Raw genomic sequence first — 20,464 nt, forward strand, 5'->3', positions numbered from 1 at the left:
CAGTTGCCTTTGTCGTAGCCTTAGCAACTGACCATGCCTCAGGCCATCCTGAGAACATGTCAATACATACTAGTACATATTCATATGTACCTACTTTAGGCAGTTGGCTGTAGTCTATTTGTAATCACTGGAAGGGTTATTCTGGTTTAGCAAAGTGCTGTCTCGGAGATTTGACTATCTGACCAGGATTATGACATAAACAGGTAACACAAGAAAAAAACATATTTTGTAGCAAATGCTGGAAACCCAGGTACTATCCAACTTTTCTGTACTGAAGCAGCCATTGCAATCTTACCTGAGTGCGCAAGTCTGTGAGTTAGGTGTGCCATCATAGCATACACTGCTTTCGGTAGACAGTATAATAGGCCATTTCTCCAGAGACCTTTGTCATCCTTGGAAGCTCCCAGTTTTGACCACATTCCTTTTTCCATCTCAGGGGCCTAGTCCTGTATTGTAGCCAGGATATCCATGTCCAACGGCCCTTTGTGGTCTTTCTGGATGTAACTTACTGTCATTATAGGCAAGAGGGCAGCTGACTTGGCTCTCTCGTCAGCTTTTGCATTTCCTTGTAGCTTCTGGAGCTTGAAGCTTTGTGTGCGCTTCTACTTTAAGAATGGCTACCTCAGTTGGAAGCTGTAATGCTAACAATAGCTGTTTTACTAAATTTGCATTCTTAATTGGTTTACCTGATGACGTCATAAAATTTCTGGCCCTCCAAATCGGAAGATAATCGAGACAAATACCAATACAGTACCTGCTATCAGAAAAGATGTTCACCCTTTGACCTTCCGCTAGTGTGCATAAATGATGTGATGAGTGCTTGTAGCTCAGCTTCTTGAGCTGACATATGTGGAGGTAGACTCTGCTGAACTAAAACATCAGACAAATGTTACAACATTTACCATTATCAGTACAGTAGCGAGATCCATCAAAAAACAATTCACAATCAGGATTTAACACAGGTTCATCTTTTACATTATCAAACCCTTGATTTCAAAACAGTCATGTATGTCAACATATCACCCCTCCCTTTTTCAGGTATTAGTTTGGCAGGGTTGAGGACATTACATCTTTTGATCGGTAGATTTGATGGTGTTAGTAAAGCTACTTCATACTTTGTTAGTCTTGCTACTAAAAAAACATTTACTTTGTACACAATTTAGATTTTTATTATAGATTAAGGGACCAATTTTCAAATAACTGGTTACCTAATTTTTTATGAGCACCCCAACTTTTTCATATTCCTCAATTTGTGATCTTATTCCTTCAATTTGCTGTGCATTTAGAGGGTATTGAGGCAGTTTGGGCAATACGGCTCCCTCTTTTAGTTTTATGTGCACAGGGGGAACATTTAATGTTCCTACATCATATTTGCCTGTTTCCCACAGGGACTCAGGCACCTCTTTTAGTTCATCTTCAATATCTTCAATTGTCTGCTTGGAAACTGTCATTAACAAAAAATGGCAGCAACAACATTGTCAGCTAGGGGGCTTGTGGGGTGCACTCCATTTTCAGTAAATTCTATACATGCATTTATTTGTGACAGTATGTCTGCCCCCAAAAGATTTACAGGCACAGTATCAGAAACCAGCAAAGATGTTACAAGTTCTAATTGCCCACCCACTCTTACAGATATTAGTTTAATTTCTTTCATTTTTATGTGTTTACCACCCAGCCCCACATTGTTATTATGCATTAGGTTCTTAACTTCTGTATTTGCTTCATCACATTCTGTTTAGATGCCTATTCAAGTCTTTATACTCATCTATACACTTTTTAATTTCATCCCTTAACTGGTCAGTTCGAATTTCCTCTCCAGTTTTGGGTTGTTTGTCACCTTTTAACATAGAGAACAAAATAGTTAAAGCAACTTCATTATCATTATTATCTTGATTATCTAATATGTTGCCATGTGACCAGGAGGCAGGAATCTTCCTTTTGCTTGCGTATCTATATGTGCCGTTATAAAAAAACAAAAAAAAAAAACATTCTACAATCCTTTCTGGCTTTTTCCTACTTTCTGTTAACCATGTTTTTGCCTGACTTTCTAAACCCTTTTTCTTGAGCCACTGATCATGGGTGCTGATTAGAGTCTCCCAAAGGTCCGTATCTAATCTGCCTGTCTCGGGTAATCCTGTTCTTTTATAGATGTCCTTAAAGGGCACCGTAACCCAATTCCCATGATTCTGCTCCATCCATTCTATTGCTGTATGCCCAGGGGGATCAGACACCACCTCCGGAATGGGGTGTCCCCGATGAGGCAACCAATTGCCCATCTAAACGAGGCCGGCCGACCAATTTCCTAACGATCCCCCACGACCTTACTGAACGTTGCTCCTTCTCAGAACGGTGTTCAGACTACTAGGTCGTATATTCTCAGGCAACAGTAACCTTCTCTAAATCTGTGCTATGTGCTTTCACTGTTTCACGTTCCACAAACAATCTTATCTTACGCATATACTGTTACCACTGTTTAAAGATTTAAAAAGTAGATAGAGGGCTAGTAACTCTCTATTAAGATAGTGTAGTGTTAGGTGGAAACTTACAGTTTTCTTAACGATCACTGTTTATTTGTTTGTTAAACTTTATCTTTACTTGTGATTATATTTCAGGAGCGTTAAAAACCAGGTCCTGCGACAAACTTTGATTCGGAAAAGCAGCCTAATTTAAAACCAAAGTTCAGAGTAAACACGTCTAATCAATAAGAGATAACACTATGTAAATATGGTACGGGCAAGAGAGAAAGAGAAATATGAGTGATTTAGAAAAACAGAGAGACAGAGAATCACTTAAATATAGAATACAGTGGTAACTTTTAAGGCACAATACATTTTCAGTTGTAACACGTTTTAGCTTGAACCTCCTGGCACCATTAAATCTTACACATCCACTTAATTACTTATATAAACTGTACAGTAAAATATCATTAAATGCTTAACACTCTATGTTAATTGAAACATGCAATTAAATTCTAAAAACACATAACAAGTATACGTATACTTAGGTTCCTGCAGCTGAGGTCCGTGGTCTGGAGCTTGTGATGTTCAAGACCACTCGTGTGACATTTTAACACCTTTCAAGGAAATCTCTTTTGGGCAAGCATCAAGGGGCTTACCTGCCGGCTTTGGAGGTTTCATTGCTAGGGTCACAGTCACTTGTGGTGGTCTCTTGGATCACGTCCAGTCCCAAATCTGGTGGTGCCATCTGTTAGGGTCATCCATAAGTACAAGAAGGGATGTCAGCTGCAGGATGATTGCATGCAAGAGAACAGACGCAGACCAGGAGTCTTATTTGTTCTGTTCTACCATATTGGTGGACAGACCGTTTATTTATAGGTGGAGTACATACAGAATTAGTTAATGATTATGCTTTAAGAGTGGGTTAGGGTGGTTTCCCACCATAACCAATTAGAGAAGAGTATTTAGGTATAGAAATAACAAATATGACATGACCGTTCACCTAGTTCTGTCTCATGGGTTTAGTCCTTGATTGAGGTATAATTAACTAGGGGATGTTTGCTAATAGCCTGATGAAAGTTTGGGGACTTTCTACTCATGTCATGCTGACCTAGAATTTTATAGAATATTATTCAAGAAAGAGAATTAGCTTAAATTGGTATACAGGCATATATTAGATATAGTATATATGTGACTACAATAAAGGCTACCTTATCAGTAACATGCAGGCATTAACATAGTGACTACTATTTGGCTGCCAAAAATGGGGTACCTTGACTCCTGGACTCCTCTATGAGCAGACCAATTGCGAGTCCTTCTGGAGAGAGAGGCAACTCTCCAGGCACAGTTTCAATCCTGAACATGGTGAGCCACACACACAAAAGCCAACGAGGACAGGAAAAAAGAGAAGGGCAGGAAGGGAGAAGGGGAGTATATAGGAGTGTTCATGGGTTACACCTGTCCTATCAGCATGAGGGGGTGGGAATTGGTCTTTGTGTCGGCTGCCATAGTGACCAGGCGTTACACTTGTTGGTTCAGGAATGACATTTTATATTGTAGAGTAAATTATTTGCAGAGTAAACAGTGTCATTTAGAAATAAAAACTACATCATAAAATCGTGACACAATCCCTTTAACAGACAATTTTGTTATTTTTTTATCTGGTGAAATAAGACACAACGATATGTACAGAGCTTTCAGATCATTACACTTTATTTTGGGATTTTCCCACAGCAGCTGCCAAAGTCAGTCAGATGGCTCCTCTTCTTAGAAATACATTCTGGAAAGCCCTTTTCACCTCAGTATTCCGGAAACTATAGATGAGGGGGTTTAACAGTGGTGTTATGACTGTATAGACCACAGAGATAACTTTGTCTCTATTCAACGAGACATCAGTACTTGGTCTCAAGTAAAAGAACATGGCTGATCCATATAATATTGTAACAACTATGAAATGTGAAGAGCAAGTTGAGAAGGTTTTTCTCCGACTTTCTGCAGAAGGGATTTTACTTATTGAGCTAATTATGAAGGTATAAGATGTAATAATGAGTAGTAAGGTGGACACAGATATGATACCAGCAAAGATGATCAGCATCACCTCATTAATTAAAGGAAAAGTACAAGACAATAGCAGCAGTTGGGGGATCTCACACAGAAAGTGGTTGATCTTATGACTACAGAAGGAGAGCCTGAAAGTTAAGGTTGTATGAGTAATACCATTTAGCAATGCTGTGAGCCAACTAGCCAATGCCAGACTGAGACACATTCTGTAATCCATAATTATATGATAGAATAAAGGTTTGCAGATAGCAACATATCGGTCATAAGCCATTACTGAAAGCAGAAAAGCCTCAGCGCAGACCAAGGTGGTGAGGAAGAAGAGCTGAATGGCACATCCCCAGAAATAAATTGTCTTCTTGGAGGACAAGAAGTTTGCTAATGTTTTTGGAACAGTAACAGAAGAGTAACACATATCTAAAAATGACAAGTTGCTTAGAAAAAAGTACATGGGTTTGTGTAGTCGGGAGTCCATCCATATGAGTAGAGTGATGGTCCCATTGACCAGTATAGTCAGTATATAAATGAAGAGAAAAATCACAAAGAGCTCAAGCTGTAGATCATTGTAACTGGAGAGTCCTAGGAGAATAAACTGGTTAAAGGTTGTGTAATTGTTTGTTGCCCTTGAAGAATCCTCCTGAAATACACAATAATACATTGCCTTTTATATATGGAACAGAATCCCTCTAATCAGTGTCTATTTTGTATATCAGTGCCAACTTCCTAATTATTTAATTTATGTTCAAACTGTCATATTCTTAAATCCCAGGGCTGGTTTCAAATGTTTCAAAACAGCAACATTTTGTCTGTGAATTTTTTGGTGCAATTATGACATTTTATTACTTCCCCAATGTGTAAATATATTTAGTTTATTATTTTTAGGGTTATATTTTGTTTCCAGAGAATTTGATTTTGTGTGCTTAAAGCAGATGCTTATTTTCAATTCCAGGCTTGTTTTGGTTGCATAAAAAACATACATATTGCCAGTTTGGGGAAAGTAATAATAATGTTTTTTTTTTAATTAGCCAGATATTGACTGGAGCAACAGTACTGCCAGGTTAGTTAATGGGAACAAGTTTATAAACTGTTACATGACAATTTTATGGCACAGGTTGTTGAGGAGCCAACCAGAAAAAATGCTACTCTGGATCATCTCTAATGGTTGAAAAAAGACATATGTCCATCAAGTTTAACCTTTTAACTTTTTTTTAATCTGCCTAACTGCCAGTTGATCCAGAAGAAGGCAAAAAAAACCCCCATTGAAAGCCTTTATAATTTGCCTCAGAGGGGGGACAAAATTCCTTCCTGACTCCTGAATGGCAATGGGACCAGTCCCTGGATCAACTTGTACTATGAGCTATCTCCCATATCCCTGTATTCCCTCACTTGCTAAACACCATCCAACCCCTTCTTATACCTATCTAATGTATCAGCCTGTACCCCTGATTCACTTCCCAGCTCTCCCTGTAACACCCCTTTCCTCTAATCTCATTGGCTCCCTCCTGTCTGCTGGGAGGAGCTACTGGTGAATAAAGTATCCGACCCTTCCTTGTACCTATCTAATGTATCAGCCTGTACCCCTGATTCACTTCCCAGCTCTCCCTGTAACACCCCTTTCCCTCCTCTAATCTCATTGGCTCCCTCCTGTCTACTGGGAGGAGCTACTGGTAAATAAATCATTAGAGAGATTATTATATGATCCCCTTATATATTTATACATAGTTATCATATCTCCCCTTAAGCGCCTCTTCTCCAGCGGGAACATCCCCAATTTGGCCAGTCTTTCCTCATAGCTAAGATTTTCCCTTTACCAGCTTAGTTGCCCTTCTCTGTCCCCTCTCTAATACAATAATGTCCTGTTTGAGTGATGGAGACCAAAACTGTAGGGCATATTCTAGATGGGGCCTTACCAGTGCTCTATACAGTGGGACCCCCTCCTCCCGTGACTCTCTGCCCCATTTAATACAAGTCAAGACCTTATTTGCCCTTGATGCTGCTGACTGGCATTACTTGCTACAGACAAGTTTATTATCTACAAGGACTCCAAGCTCCGTCTCCATTATGGATTTGCCTAGTGCAGTCCCATTAAGGGTATAAGTGGATATTGTTACATCCCAGGTGCAGGACTTTACATTTATCAACATTGAATCTCATTTGCCACTTAGCTGCCCAGATTGCCAGTTAGTCAAGATCCTGTTGCAAGTGCCACATCCTGGATGGAATTAATTGGGCTGATAGTTTTGTGTCATCTGCAAACACTGATACATTACTTACAATACCCTCCCCTAAGTCATTACTGTACCCAAAGTACCACTATTATGGTGCCAGTATGGTTGTAACAGATACAGAAAAGGCAAATGTGATAAATCCATAATTACATAGTTAAATTGGGTTGGAAAAAGACAAAGTCCATCAAGTCCAACCCCTCCAAAGTAAAACCCAGCCCCATACACACAGCCCTCCCTACTGTCACATAAATGATATATCCCCATATCTATACTAACTATAGAGTTTAGTATCACAATAGCCTTTGTATTATGTCTGTCCAAGAAATCATCCAAGTCCCTCTTATAGTCATTAACTGAATCATCACCCGGCAGTGCATTCCCCAACCTCACTGCCCTCACCATCATCATTTATTTATTATACAGCACCGACAAGTTACGCAGTTTTTACATTCGTTTATAACAGACGGGGAATAAATGGTGAATAACAAACAAGGGTTACAGACAATAGGCATAGAGGGCCCAGCACGTGAGAGTTTAGGAACTAAAGGTTAGGGGACATTAGGGTTAAGATGAGACATTAAGATTTCTCTCGGGCCAAGGGAATGGAGAGATTTAATTGTAATGGAATCGCCAACTGCATCAAATCAGAGGATAAAGCACATGGGTGAGAATAGAGAAAGTTTCCTTTGGTCTTTGTATTTTGGTCTCAGGATGGAGAGAGAGAGAGATTGTAATGGGATGTAAAGTCATAGCAGAGATGAGAGCTCTTAGTAAGAGCCACGTGTGTCTTTGTTAATTATATCAATTCAACTTTGTAAGAAATAAAGATACAATTCAAGGAGAATTTCATTGTTATATTTATATGGGAACAAACTGACCTTTTCCATCACTGGAGATGATTTTCCTCTGTGAGCAGCAGTGGTGGGAGTCTGTTTATCAAACACAAAGGAAAAATCTCAATCATTATAGATATGTATACCAGGGGCCACCATTGGCCTTGTCTCTTACACAACTACAATTCCCACATAAGCTGACGGCAATTCTACCAGTGGAGTTTTCTAACAGTCCTGGACTCCAAGGGGCAAATTCACTAACAATCGTAGTTTCGCCAGGCGCAACTTCGCCGCACTTCGCCAGGCGTAGTTTCGCCAGCGTTCCGCAAATTCACTAAAATCCGAAGTTGCGCACAGGGGTAGCGTAAGGTTGCGAAGTTGCGCTAGTGTTGATTCGCTAAGTAAAGCGAAGTTGCGCTAGCGAAGGCTAATTTGCATAGGGCGCCAAATTCAAATTTCAATGGAAGAATACGTATCAGCACTACAAATGCCAAGAAAACCTTCAAAACATCAAATAAAAGGTTTATTTTGCCCTACACATGTGCCCACTGTATAGGTAAGTTGCCATGAGTCAGGAAATGTAGGGGGGAAGGAGGGGAGCCCCCTGATCTTTTTCAGCCGATCACCCATAATGTAGAAAACACGCCAGCGTGTTTTGGGACTTAGAAAAAATTTGAACTTTTTTTTAAACAATCCCTATCTACTCTATTGCGCTTCGCCAGGTCTGAGGTGTCGAAGGAAGTCTAGCATAAAAGGTAGCGTTCAGTACACTGCGCGCGTTAATGAATTTGCGTAGTTACGTCACTAGCGAAACTTTGCCTGGCGTAAGGGTGTGAAGTAACACTAGCGAATCTACACCAGCGCTCGTTAGTGAATTTGCACAGTAACAAAAATGACAAACGCTAGCGAAGTAACGCTAGCGTTCGGCGCTTCGGCGCTTAGCGAATTTGCCCCCAAGGGTTTCTCTTTCATCTGTAGCACATGGCCCAGTAATGGAATAGACATCAATAAAATAGTCTCTAAATCCAATTTGCTCTTTCCTGAGGATGGAATTAAGATTAAGGATAGGGCCATGCAATCTATACAGAATTGATTAATAAGAATTTGCCCCAGAACTCCATCTTCACTTGAGCCCATTCTTGTGCTACACACAATTAGCACAATTAGCTCTCCTGATATAATATAATGGGTCCTCCGCTAATTTTCTCCCACTCCCACACATCTTTGTTCTTTATATTGTATGAAATGATCTCACTGATACAACCTGGAGTCTGAGGGGGAACATGAGCAAATCTAATAAACTAAAGTAGAATAAAGCAAATAGAGCAACACAATGGGTGCAACAGGGTGAACCACTCCAGAGTAGGACAAACCAAATCCAGAGGACACAGGGGTGACATATTGAGGGACATGGGAAATCACATGAGGGACAATATTAGGAGGATTATTGTGAGAAGGGAAAATATTGGAAGCAGTTCAGCGGGGGAGCAACATATGTGCAAGAGATAAGAGTGTTCATGTACAAAATTCAATAATCAGAGTGCACAGTTCCAGACTAGCTGAGGGATCTCACACAGTTGAAAAGTGACAGTTGACATTGGTGAAGAGAACTAAGGGAGCCCTGAGAGTGGCTGCTAATTCCACAGCTCATACAGCAAAGCAGCCGCAACTGCCATATAATTGCAAGTACAGCCGAGCAGCAAGTACACAAGCACTATGTAAATAGCATTGCTTTAAACTTTGACATTTGCACGTTTTGGTAAATGAGCTGCTCCAAGTTGTTCTATTTCCAAACAGCGCCGGATTTCTTTGCCGGCCACCCCTAGGCCGCGCGGTCCAACCAGGCAGCCACGTGGTCCTAGCGCCCGCCTACACTTCCCCTTCCCAGCGCGCCGGCGAAAAAACGCATCCCCATAATGCGGCTGGGCGGCATGCCATCCCTATTTTTTGCCGCCCTAGGCCCGGGCCTATTTGGCCTTGCCACAAATCCGGGCCTGTTTCCAAACACGGGACCTTTTGGCTCCTGACGGCAGGAACACCCAGTCCCAACACAAAAAGAATAAGAGAAATTAACACTGAGCTGCTGTGATACTGCGCAAAGTAACATGGTATTGTCTCAGTACAACACACAATGCAAGAAAACTGCCATTTATTGTCTTTCAGGATAAATGACCTAAGCTCAGGAACAGAAGAAGCAGCACTTGAAGCCAAAGCAACGAGAGATAAACAGTCAGCCAAGAAACAGAACTATATAGTGACACTGGGACGTCATGGGAATATGGGATGTATCTGCTTAATAAGCTCTCAGAGACACTGTCTGATTTCTTCAGCTTAATTGTCTCTATAGAGGGTCAGTTTCTTGGGAATTACTATCAGCTTTATCATCCCAACAGACTCACCCTGTCTGTTACTTTATAGTTCTACTCACACTGACTTTCTATGAGAAATAAATCAACAAATGAATAAATAGAGATGTTATCACTAATAATGTGTCATGTTTATATATAGTGATCATATCCCCTTATATATTTATATATAGTGATCATATCCCCCTTATATATTATATAGTGATCATCCCCTTATATATTTATATATATATATCATATCCCCTTATATATTTATATATATGTGATCATATCCCCTTATATATTTATATATAGTGATCATATCCCCCCCTTATATATTATGTATAGTGATCGTATATTATTTATGTATAATGACCGTATCCCCCTTATATATCTATATATATAGTGATCATATCCCCCTTATATATTTATTATAGTGATCATATCCCCCTTATATATTTATATATAGTATCATATCCCCCTTATATTTATATATAGTGATCATATCCCTTATATATGTGATCATATCCCCTTATATATTTATATATAGTGATCATATCCCCTCATATCCCCTTATATATTTATATATAGTGATCATATCCCTTATATATTATATATAGTGATCATATCCCCTTATATATTTATATATAGTGATCATATCCCGTATATATCCCCCTTATATATTTATGTATAATGACCGTATCCCTTATATATCTATATATATAGTGATCATATATATATTATATATAGTGATCATATCCCCCTTATATATATATAGTGATCATATCCCTTATATATTTATATATAGTGATCATATCCCCTTATATATTTATATATAGTGATCATATCCCCTTATATATTTATATATAGTGATCATATCCCCCTTATATATTATATATAGTGATCATATCCCCTTATATATTTATATATAGTGATCATATCCCCTTTATATATTATATATATATAGTATCCCCTTATATCATATCCCTTATATATTTATATATAGTGATCATATGTGATGTATCCGTATCCCCTTATATATTTATGTTATCGTGATCATATCCCCCTTATATATTTATATATAGTATATCCCCTTATATATCATATCCCCTTATATATTATATATACATCATATCCCCTTATATATTTATATATAGTGATCATATCATATCCCCCTATATATTTATATATAGTGATCATATCCCCCTTATATATTTATATATAGTGATCATATCCCCTTATATATTTATATATAGTGATCATATCCCCTTATATATTTATATATAGTGATCATATCCCCTTATATATTATATATAGTGATCATATCCCCCTTATATATTTATATATAGTGATCATATCCCCCTTATATATTTATATATAGTGATCATATCCCCTTATATATTTATATATAGTGATCATATCCCCTTATATATTTATATATAGTGATCATATCCCCTTATATATTATATATATAGTGATCATATCCCCCTTATATATTTATATATAGTGATCATATCCCCTTATATATTTATATATAGTGATCATATCCCCTTATATATTTATATATAGTGATCGTATCCCCCTTATATATTATGTATAGTGATCGTATCCCCCTTATATATTTATGTATAATGACCGTATCCCCCTTATATATCTATATATATAGTGATCATATCCCCTTTATATATTTATATAGTGATCATATCCCCCTTATATATTTATATATAGTGATCAATCCCCCTTATATATTTATATATAGTGATCATATCCCCTTATATATTTATATATAGTGATCATATCCCCTTATATATTCATATTATAGTGATCATATCTCCCTTATATATTTATATATAGTGATCATATCCCCTTATATATTTATATATAGTGATCATATCCCCTTATATATTTATATATAGTGATCATATCCCCTTTTATATTTATATATAGTGATCATATCCCCTTATATATTTATATATAGTGATCATATCCCCTTATATATTTATATATAGTGATCATATCCCCTTATATATTTATATATAGTGATCATATCCCCTTATATATTTATATATAGTGATCGTATCCCCCTTATATATTATGTATAGTGATCGTATCCCCCTTATATATTTATGTATAATGGCCGTATCCCCCTTATATATCTTATATATATAGTGATCTATCCCCTTATATATTTATATATAGTGATCATATCCCCCTTATATATTTATATATAGTGATCATATCCCCCTTATATATTTAATATATAGTGATCATATTCCCCTTATATATTTATATATAGTGATCATATCCCCTTATATATTTTAGATAGGTGATCATAATCTCCCTTATATATTATATATAGTGATCATATCCCCCTTATATATTTATATATAGTGATCATATCCCCTTATATATTTATATATAGTGATCATAGCCCCCTTAGTATATTTATATATAGTGATCATATCCCCCTTATATATTATATATAGTGATCATATCCCCTTATATATTTATATATAGTGATCATATCCCCTTATATATTATATATAGTGATTCATATCCCCTTATATATTTATATATAGTGATCATTCCCCCTTATATATTATATATTAGTGATCATATCCCCCTTATATATTTATATATTAGTGATCATATCCCCTTAATATTTATATATAGTGATCATATCCCCTTATATATTTATATATAGTGATCATATCCCCCTTATATATTTATATATAGTGATCATATCCCCCTTATATATTTATATATAGTGATCATATCCCCTTATATATTTATATATAGTGATCATATCCCCTTATATATTTATATATAGTGATCATATCCCCCTTATATATTTATATATAGTGATCATATCCCCCTTATATATTTATATATAGTGAATCATATCCCCCTTATATATTTATATATAGTGATCATATCCCCTTATATATTTATATATAGTGATCATATCCCCTTATATATTTATATATAGTGATCATATCCCCCTTATATATTTATATATATAGTGATCATATCCCCCTTATATATTTATATATAGTGATCATATCCCCTTATATATTTATATATAGTGATCATATCCCCTTATATATTTATATATAGTGATCGTATCCCCCTTATATATTATGTATAGTGATCGTATCCCCCTTATATATTATGTATAATGACCGTATCCCCCTTATATATCTATATATATAGTGATCATATCCCCCTTATATATTTATATATAGTGATCATATCCCCCTTATATATTTATATATAGTGATCATATCCCCTTATATATTTATATATAGTGATCATATCTCCCTTATATATTTATATATAGTGATCATATCCCCTTATATATTTATATATAGTGATCATATCCCCCTTATATATTTATATATAGTGATCATATCCCCCTTATATATTTATATATAGTGATCATATCCCCTTATATATTTATATATAGTGATCATACCCCCTTATATATTTATAATATAGTGATCATATCCCCTTATATATTTATATATAGTGATCATATCCCCCTTATATATTATATATATAGTGATCATATCCCCCTTATATATTTATATATAGTGATCATAATCCCCCTTATATATTATATATATAGTGATCATATCCCCCTTATATATTATATATAGTGATCATATCCCCTTATATATTTATATATAGTGATCATATCCCCCTTATATTTATTATAGTGATCATATCCCCCTTATATATTTATATATAGTGATCGTATCCCCCTTATATATTATGTATAGTGATCGTATCCCCCTTATATATTTATGTATAATGACCGTATCCCCCTTATATATCTATATATATACTGATCATATCCCCCTTATATATTTATATATAGTGATCATATCCCCCTTATATATTTATATATAGTGATCATATCCCCCTTATATATTTATATATAGTGATCATATCCCCTTATATATTTATATATAGTGATCATATCCCCTTATATATTCATATATAGTGATCATATCCCCTTATATATTATATATAGTGATCATTATCCCCCTTATATATTTATATAGTGATCATATCCCCTTATATATTTATATATAGTGATCATATCCCCTTTTATATTTATATATAGTGATCATATCCCCTATATATTTATATATAGTGATCATATCCCCCTTATATATTTATAATAGTGATCATATCCCCTTATATATTTATATATAGTGATCGTATCCCCTTATATATTTATATATAGTGATCATATCACCCTTATATATTTATATATAGTGATCATATCCCCTTATATATTTATATATAGTGATCATATCCCCTTATATATTTATATATAGTGATCATATCCCCTTATATATTTATATATAGTGATCATATCCCCTTATATATTTATTATAGTGATCATATCCCCTTATATATTTATATATAGTGATCATATCCCCCTTATATATTTATATATATGATCATATCCCCCTATAATATTTATATATAGTGATCATATCCCCTTATATATTTATATATAGTGATCATATCCCCTTATATATTTATATATAGTGATCATATCCCCCTTATATATTTATATATAGTGATCATATCCCCTTATATATTTATATATAGTGATCATATCCCCTTATATATTTATATATAGTGATCATATCCCTTATATATTATATATAGTGATCATATCCCCTTATATATTTATATATATGTGATCATATCCCCTTATATATTTATATATAGTGATCATATCCCCTTATATATTTATATATAGTGATCATATCCCTTATATATTTATATATAGTGATCATATCCCCTTATTATTTATATATAGTGATTCATATCCCCCTTATATATTATATATAGTGATCATTATCCCCTTATATATTTATATATAGTGATCATATCCCCTATATATTATATATAGTGATCATATTCCCCTTATATATTTATATATAGTGATCATATCCCCTATATATTTATATATAGTGATCATATCCCCTAATATATTTATATATAGTGATCATATCCCCTTATATATTTATATATAGTGATCATATCCCCCTTATATATTTATATATAGTGATCATATCCCCCTCTATATATTTATTATAGTTGATCATATCCCCTTATTTATATTATATATAGTGATCATATCCCCCTTATATATTTATATATAGTGATCATATCCCCTTATAGTATTTATATTAGTGATCATATCCCCTTATATATTTATTATAGTGATCATATCCCCTTATATATTTATATATAGTGGTCATATCCCCTTATATATTTATTATAGTGATCATATCCCCCTTTATATGTATATATAGTGATCATATCCCCCTTATATATTTATATATAGTGATCATATCCCCCTTATATATTTATATATAGTGATCATATCCCCCCTTATATATTTTATATAGTGATCATATCCCCTTATATATTTATATATAGTGATCATATCCCCTTATATATTTATATATAGTGTCATATCCCCTTATATATTTATATATAGTGCATATCCCCTTTAATATTTTATATAGTGATCATATCCCCCTATATTTATATATAGTGTCATATCCCCTTATAATATTTATAATAGTGATCAATCCCCTTATATATTTATATATAGTGATCATATCCCCTTATATATTTATATATGTGATCATATCCCCCTTATATTATATATAGTGATCATATCCCCCTTATATATTTATATATAGTGATCATATCCCCCTTTATATATTATATATAGTGATCATATCCCCCTTATATATTTATATATAGTGATCATATCCCCTTATATATTTATATATAGTGATCATATCCCCTAATATATTTATAATTAGTGATCATATCCCTTATATATTTATATAAGTGATCATATCCCCTTATATATTTATATATAGTGATCATATCCCCTTATATATTATATATAGTGATCATATCTCCCTTATATATTTATATATAGTGATCATATCCCCCTTATATATTTATATATAGTGATCATATCCCCCTTATATATTTATATATAGTGATCATATCCCCTTATATATTATTATAGTGATCATATCCCCTTATATATTTATATATAGTGATCATATCCCCTTATATATTTATATATAGTGATCATATCCCCTTATATATTTATATATAGTGATCATATCCCCCTTATATATTTATATATAGTGATCATATCCCCTTATATATTTATATATAGTGATCATATCCCCTTATATATTTATATATAGTGATCATATCCCCCTTTTATATTTATATATAGTGATCATATCCCCCTTATATATTTATATATAGTGATCATATCCCCTTATATATTTATATATAGTGATCATATCCCCCTTATATATTTATATATAGTGATCATATCCCCTTATATATTTATATATAGTGGTCATATCCCCTTATATATTTATATATAGTGATTCATATCCCCCTTTTATATTTATATATAGTGATCATATCCCCCTTATATATTTATATATAGTGATCATATCCCCTTATATATTTATATATAGTGATCATATCCCCTTATATATTATATATAGTGATCATATCCCCTTATATATTTATATATAGTGATCATATCCCCTTATATATTTATATATAGTGATCATATCCCCTTATATATTTATATATAGTGATCATATCCCCCTTTACTGTCTCTTCTCCAGAACTGAATGTGGTGGTTCTGTGGGGCAGCGACGGGGATTCCCACAGTCTGTTTATTGATGCCAAACACTTGCACAAACTTTCATTTCTTTTATACGTTGAGCGTAAGTGAGGTTATTGTAGAGTGCATGTAGTGACGTAACTTTGCTCAATAACCTGGTATGAGGACTCACACTGGAGGCCTAGCTGGGATGTCTGCAATGATGTTTCTTCCATCGCCGGTTCTACTATGGCGTGCGTGGAGCAAACTCCCGGGTTTTGATGCGTCGCAAGCGTCATGACGTTTTTGCAATGGCATGAAATTCGAATATTTAAAGGGGGTCTGTGCACAAACTCATTGCCCGTTGTAGGTTGTATTTGCCTGGGTGTATTTGTACCGTGTTTGATTCCTGGTTTTGACCCTTGCCTGTCTGATTACTCTGAACTCTGCCAATATTGACCCTTGCCTGTCTGATTACTCTGAACTCTGCAAATATTGACCCTTGCCTGTCTGATTACTCTGAACTCTGCCAATATTGACCCTTGCCTGCCTGACTATGCTGAACTCTGCTAATTCTGACTCCTGCCTTACGACTGGTATTGACTCTTGCTGTCTGACCTTGCTTGAACATCAGCCTGCACCGACCAACGCCTGTCTGACTATGCATTGTCTATTCCAAAGAACTGTGCCTTCCATCCAAAAACCTTAACAACGACCACGCCCCTTTGCTCGTCTGGAACTCTTGATTGGCTCCTCTCTTATTTAGACCTGACGGAGGGTTCCTCCCGAAGTGAAAGTGTCTGCGACAGGCAGAAGCAGAGCCGAGACCAGGGAACCTAGCACCTGTTCTGGATTTAGGGTGCAGAACATGACAGTACAACGGGCGCAAGATGGATGACAAAGGTATAAATAGCCTATTTTAATTTCTGGACCTTGCCCGTTATAGGAGTTTGTTCCTATTGCTTCTGAGCTTTAAGCTAATCTGTCTGAACCTGTTTTGATTCCTATTGTGACCCCTGCCTGGCTTTTGACTATTCTGACCTCTGGATCCTGACCCCTGCCTGATTACCGACTACCTCTTCTGCTAAATCCTTTCTGATTGATCTCCCGATATGTCCCTTGCCTGCCTGACTACGCTTATTCTCTGCCTGCCTCGACCCAGCCTGATCTGACTACTCTATTGCCTAATGCCTTGTACTACGACCTTCTGCCCAAAGACTTTGCTCACAGTTGTGCCCCTTCGCTTGTTTAGAACCTTTCGCCTTGCACCTCTTGTTTTAAGACCTGGCGGCATCTGAGTAGCTGAGGGCTCCTCCCAAGGCCAAAGGCGGCTACTACAGGCAGAAGCACGAGCCGAGACCAGGGTGCTTGGCATTGGTTTTGGTTCTAGATTCAGGGTGCCAACTGTTACACACCAACCATAAACTTCATAAAGGGAGAAAGGTTATAGAGGATTATTGCACTGAATTTCAATTTTGGGCAGTTGAAACAGGATGGCATGACACTACACTCCGTATTCAGTTTCAGACTGGTCTCGCTGAGCCCATTAAAGATAGTCTGGTTAATTATCCTCCTCCGTCTTCTTTGGATGATCTAATAAAATTAGCCATCCAAATGGATAGGAGGCTGAAGGAGAGGCATGCTGAGAGGGGGGTCATCTATTCCAGTGTCTGACACTACATCCAACCCATGCAGTTGGTCTTTTCCCATTTATCTCCTGATGAAAAGGCCCAGAGGCGGTCTCAAGGTCTTTGTTTGTATTATGGGGGGCTTCATTTGGGTCAAGAGGTTTTCTTCTCCCCAACTACCCTCTAGGGTTTTGATTTCCAAAAATCTATCTTGGCAAGGGTGTACTGTGAAGGTATCTGCCTTTCTGGATTCTGGGGTGGCAGGGAATTTTATGCACTCTTCCTTTGCTATAAAATAGAATATTCCTCTCATCCCTCTTAATCCTGGTGTTAGGCTTCTGGCTATTGATAAAAGTCCACTTGGCTCTGGGCTGGTGACCCTGAGAACAATCAAGCAGGCTTGGTTCTAATAATGTTAAGTCTGACGCTCTTTCCAAAATGTTTTGAATCTAATCTGTCTAAGACTTTTGAGTGTGTCTCCATTAGGGTTAGAAGTGATTGTGACAGCACTAGGTTTGGATTTTGCTACTCTTTTATCTAAAGCCCAAATGTTTGCTCCAGTTAATACTCCTCCTGGGAGACTTTTTGTTCCTAAAAACCTTAAGGAACAAGTTCTTTGTGAAAATCATAGTTCTAAAATGGCAGGACATCCTGGTATTAATAAGAATTTGTTGCTATAATCTCGAAATTTATGGTGGCCCTTGTCAAAACAGGATGTACAGAATTTTATTAACTCTTGTTCCGTTTGTCAGAGATCCAAATCTTCTAGAACCCTACCTCAGGGGCTGATCCAATCACTTCTCATTCTAGACAGACCCTGGACTCATCTTTCTAAGGATTTTATAGCTGTCCTTCCTCTTTCCCAAGGTAATCCAGTGATCTGGGTTGTAGTTGATCAGCAGGATGAGTCACTTTATTCTTCTTCCACATCTTCCTTCTGCTAAAACTTTAGCTGGATTGTTCATTTCTAATATCTTTAAATTACATGGTTTTACTTTAAACATTGTGTCTGATAGGGGAATCAAAATTTTGGCAAGCTTTTTGCTCTCTGGTTGGGATCAATTTGTTCTTTTCGTCTGCATTTCACCCTCAGACCAATGGTCAGACTGAAAGGGTAAACCAACCCTTAGAACAATTTATAAGATGTTATGTTCCCTGATAACCAATCCTTGTGGGCTGAGTTGTTGCCTTGGGCGGAGTTTGCCTTTAATAATACACCTCATGTGTCTACAGGACAATCTCCGTTATTCTTTGATAATGGGTTACACCCAAAGGCATTTTTATACTGTTTATCCTCTGTACCTTCTGTTAACTCTTCATTGGCACACTTTTTGAGGGTTTGGCATAGGGTATATATTTCTATTTCGGCAGCTTCATCCGCTCAAAAGAGAGCAGCCAATAGGTTACGTAGGGAGGCACCAAAATATCAGGTTTGGAACATGGTTTGGTTATCTACAAAAAATTTCAGACTTAAGGTTCCTTCTCTTAAGTTGGAGCCCAGGTTCATTGGTCCATATCCTATCATGTAGATCATTAACCCTTCTGTTCACCTCAAGCTCCCCTATAATTTTAAGATTGCTAACTCTTTTCATGTCTCCCTTTTGAAGCGGGCCACACAGGTTTGACAGCAGTCTCCCCTCCTTGGTTGCAGTATTTAGTACATTGAAAGGGATATGGTCTAGAGGAAAATTCCTGGATTCCTGCTTCTGTCGTCTGGGCTGATCGTCTCAGGAAACAGTTTCATAATAGGTTTTCTGACAAGCCTGGGGGTCCGGTGGCCCCTCTTCGTGGGGGGATAATGTAAGGTTACCTGGTGGTTCTGGGGGGCAGCGACAGGGATGCCTGTCACTGCCATAGTGGGGAAAGTCTGTTCATTCTTCTATATGTTATTGAGTAAGTAACATCATTGGGCAGCGAAAACTTGGCTATTTAAACCCAGCTCCACAGTATGTCAGTGCCTGTTGTAGCTCGAAGCTTCATTATTCCTGTTCTGTTTTATTGTTATCTGCCTTTGTCTTTCTTTAAATTCCCAATCCACTACAAATTGGCCTCTTTGCTTGCTCAGAACTTTTGTCCTGTTCCTCTCACACTCCTGGTCCTGGGGCATCTGAGTAGCTGAGGGTTCCTCCTAAAGCCAAAGGTGGCTATTATAGGCAGAAAAGTAAGCCGAGACCAGGAACTTTGCTTTAGTTCTGAGTTTAGAGTGCCAGAATATCAAAGAAATTCTGCTCAGA

The 20,464-nt window shown here is 36.1% G+C and overlaps 1 protein-coding gene across 1 annotated transcript; it reads right to left on the reverse strand.

The window, feature by feature from the left end:
* Positions 1 to 4,206: 4,206 nt before the first annotated feature.
* LOC108705289 (olfactory receptor 1052) lies at positions 4,207 to 5,172 on the reverse strand. The gene has a single exon (XM_018242109.2). The coding sequence runs from the start codon at positions 5,170 to 5,172 to the stop codon at positions 4,207 to 4,209; it is 966 nt and encodes a 321-aa protein (XP_018097598.1).
* Between the last annotated feature and the right edge of the window lie 15,292 nt (positions 5,173 to 20,464).

The sequence above is a fragment of the Xenopus laevis genome, chromosome 5L (assembly GCF_017654675.1).
Source record: "Xenopus laevis strain J_2021 chromosome 5L, Xenopus_laevis_v10.1, whole genome shotgun sequence".
Taxonomy (NCBI): Eukaryota; Metazoa; Chordata; class Amphibia; order Anura; family Pipidae; genus Xenopus; species Xenopus laevis.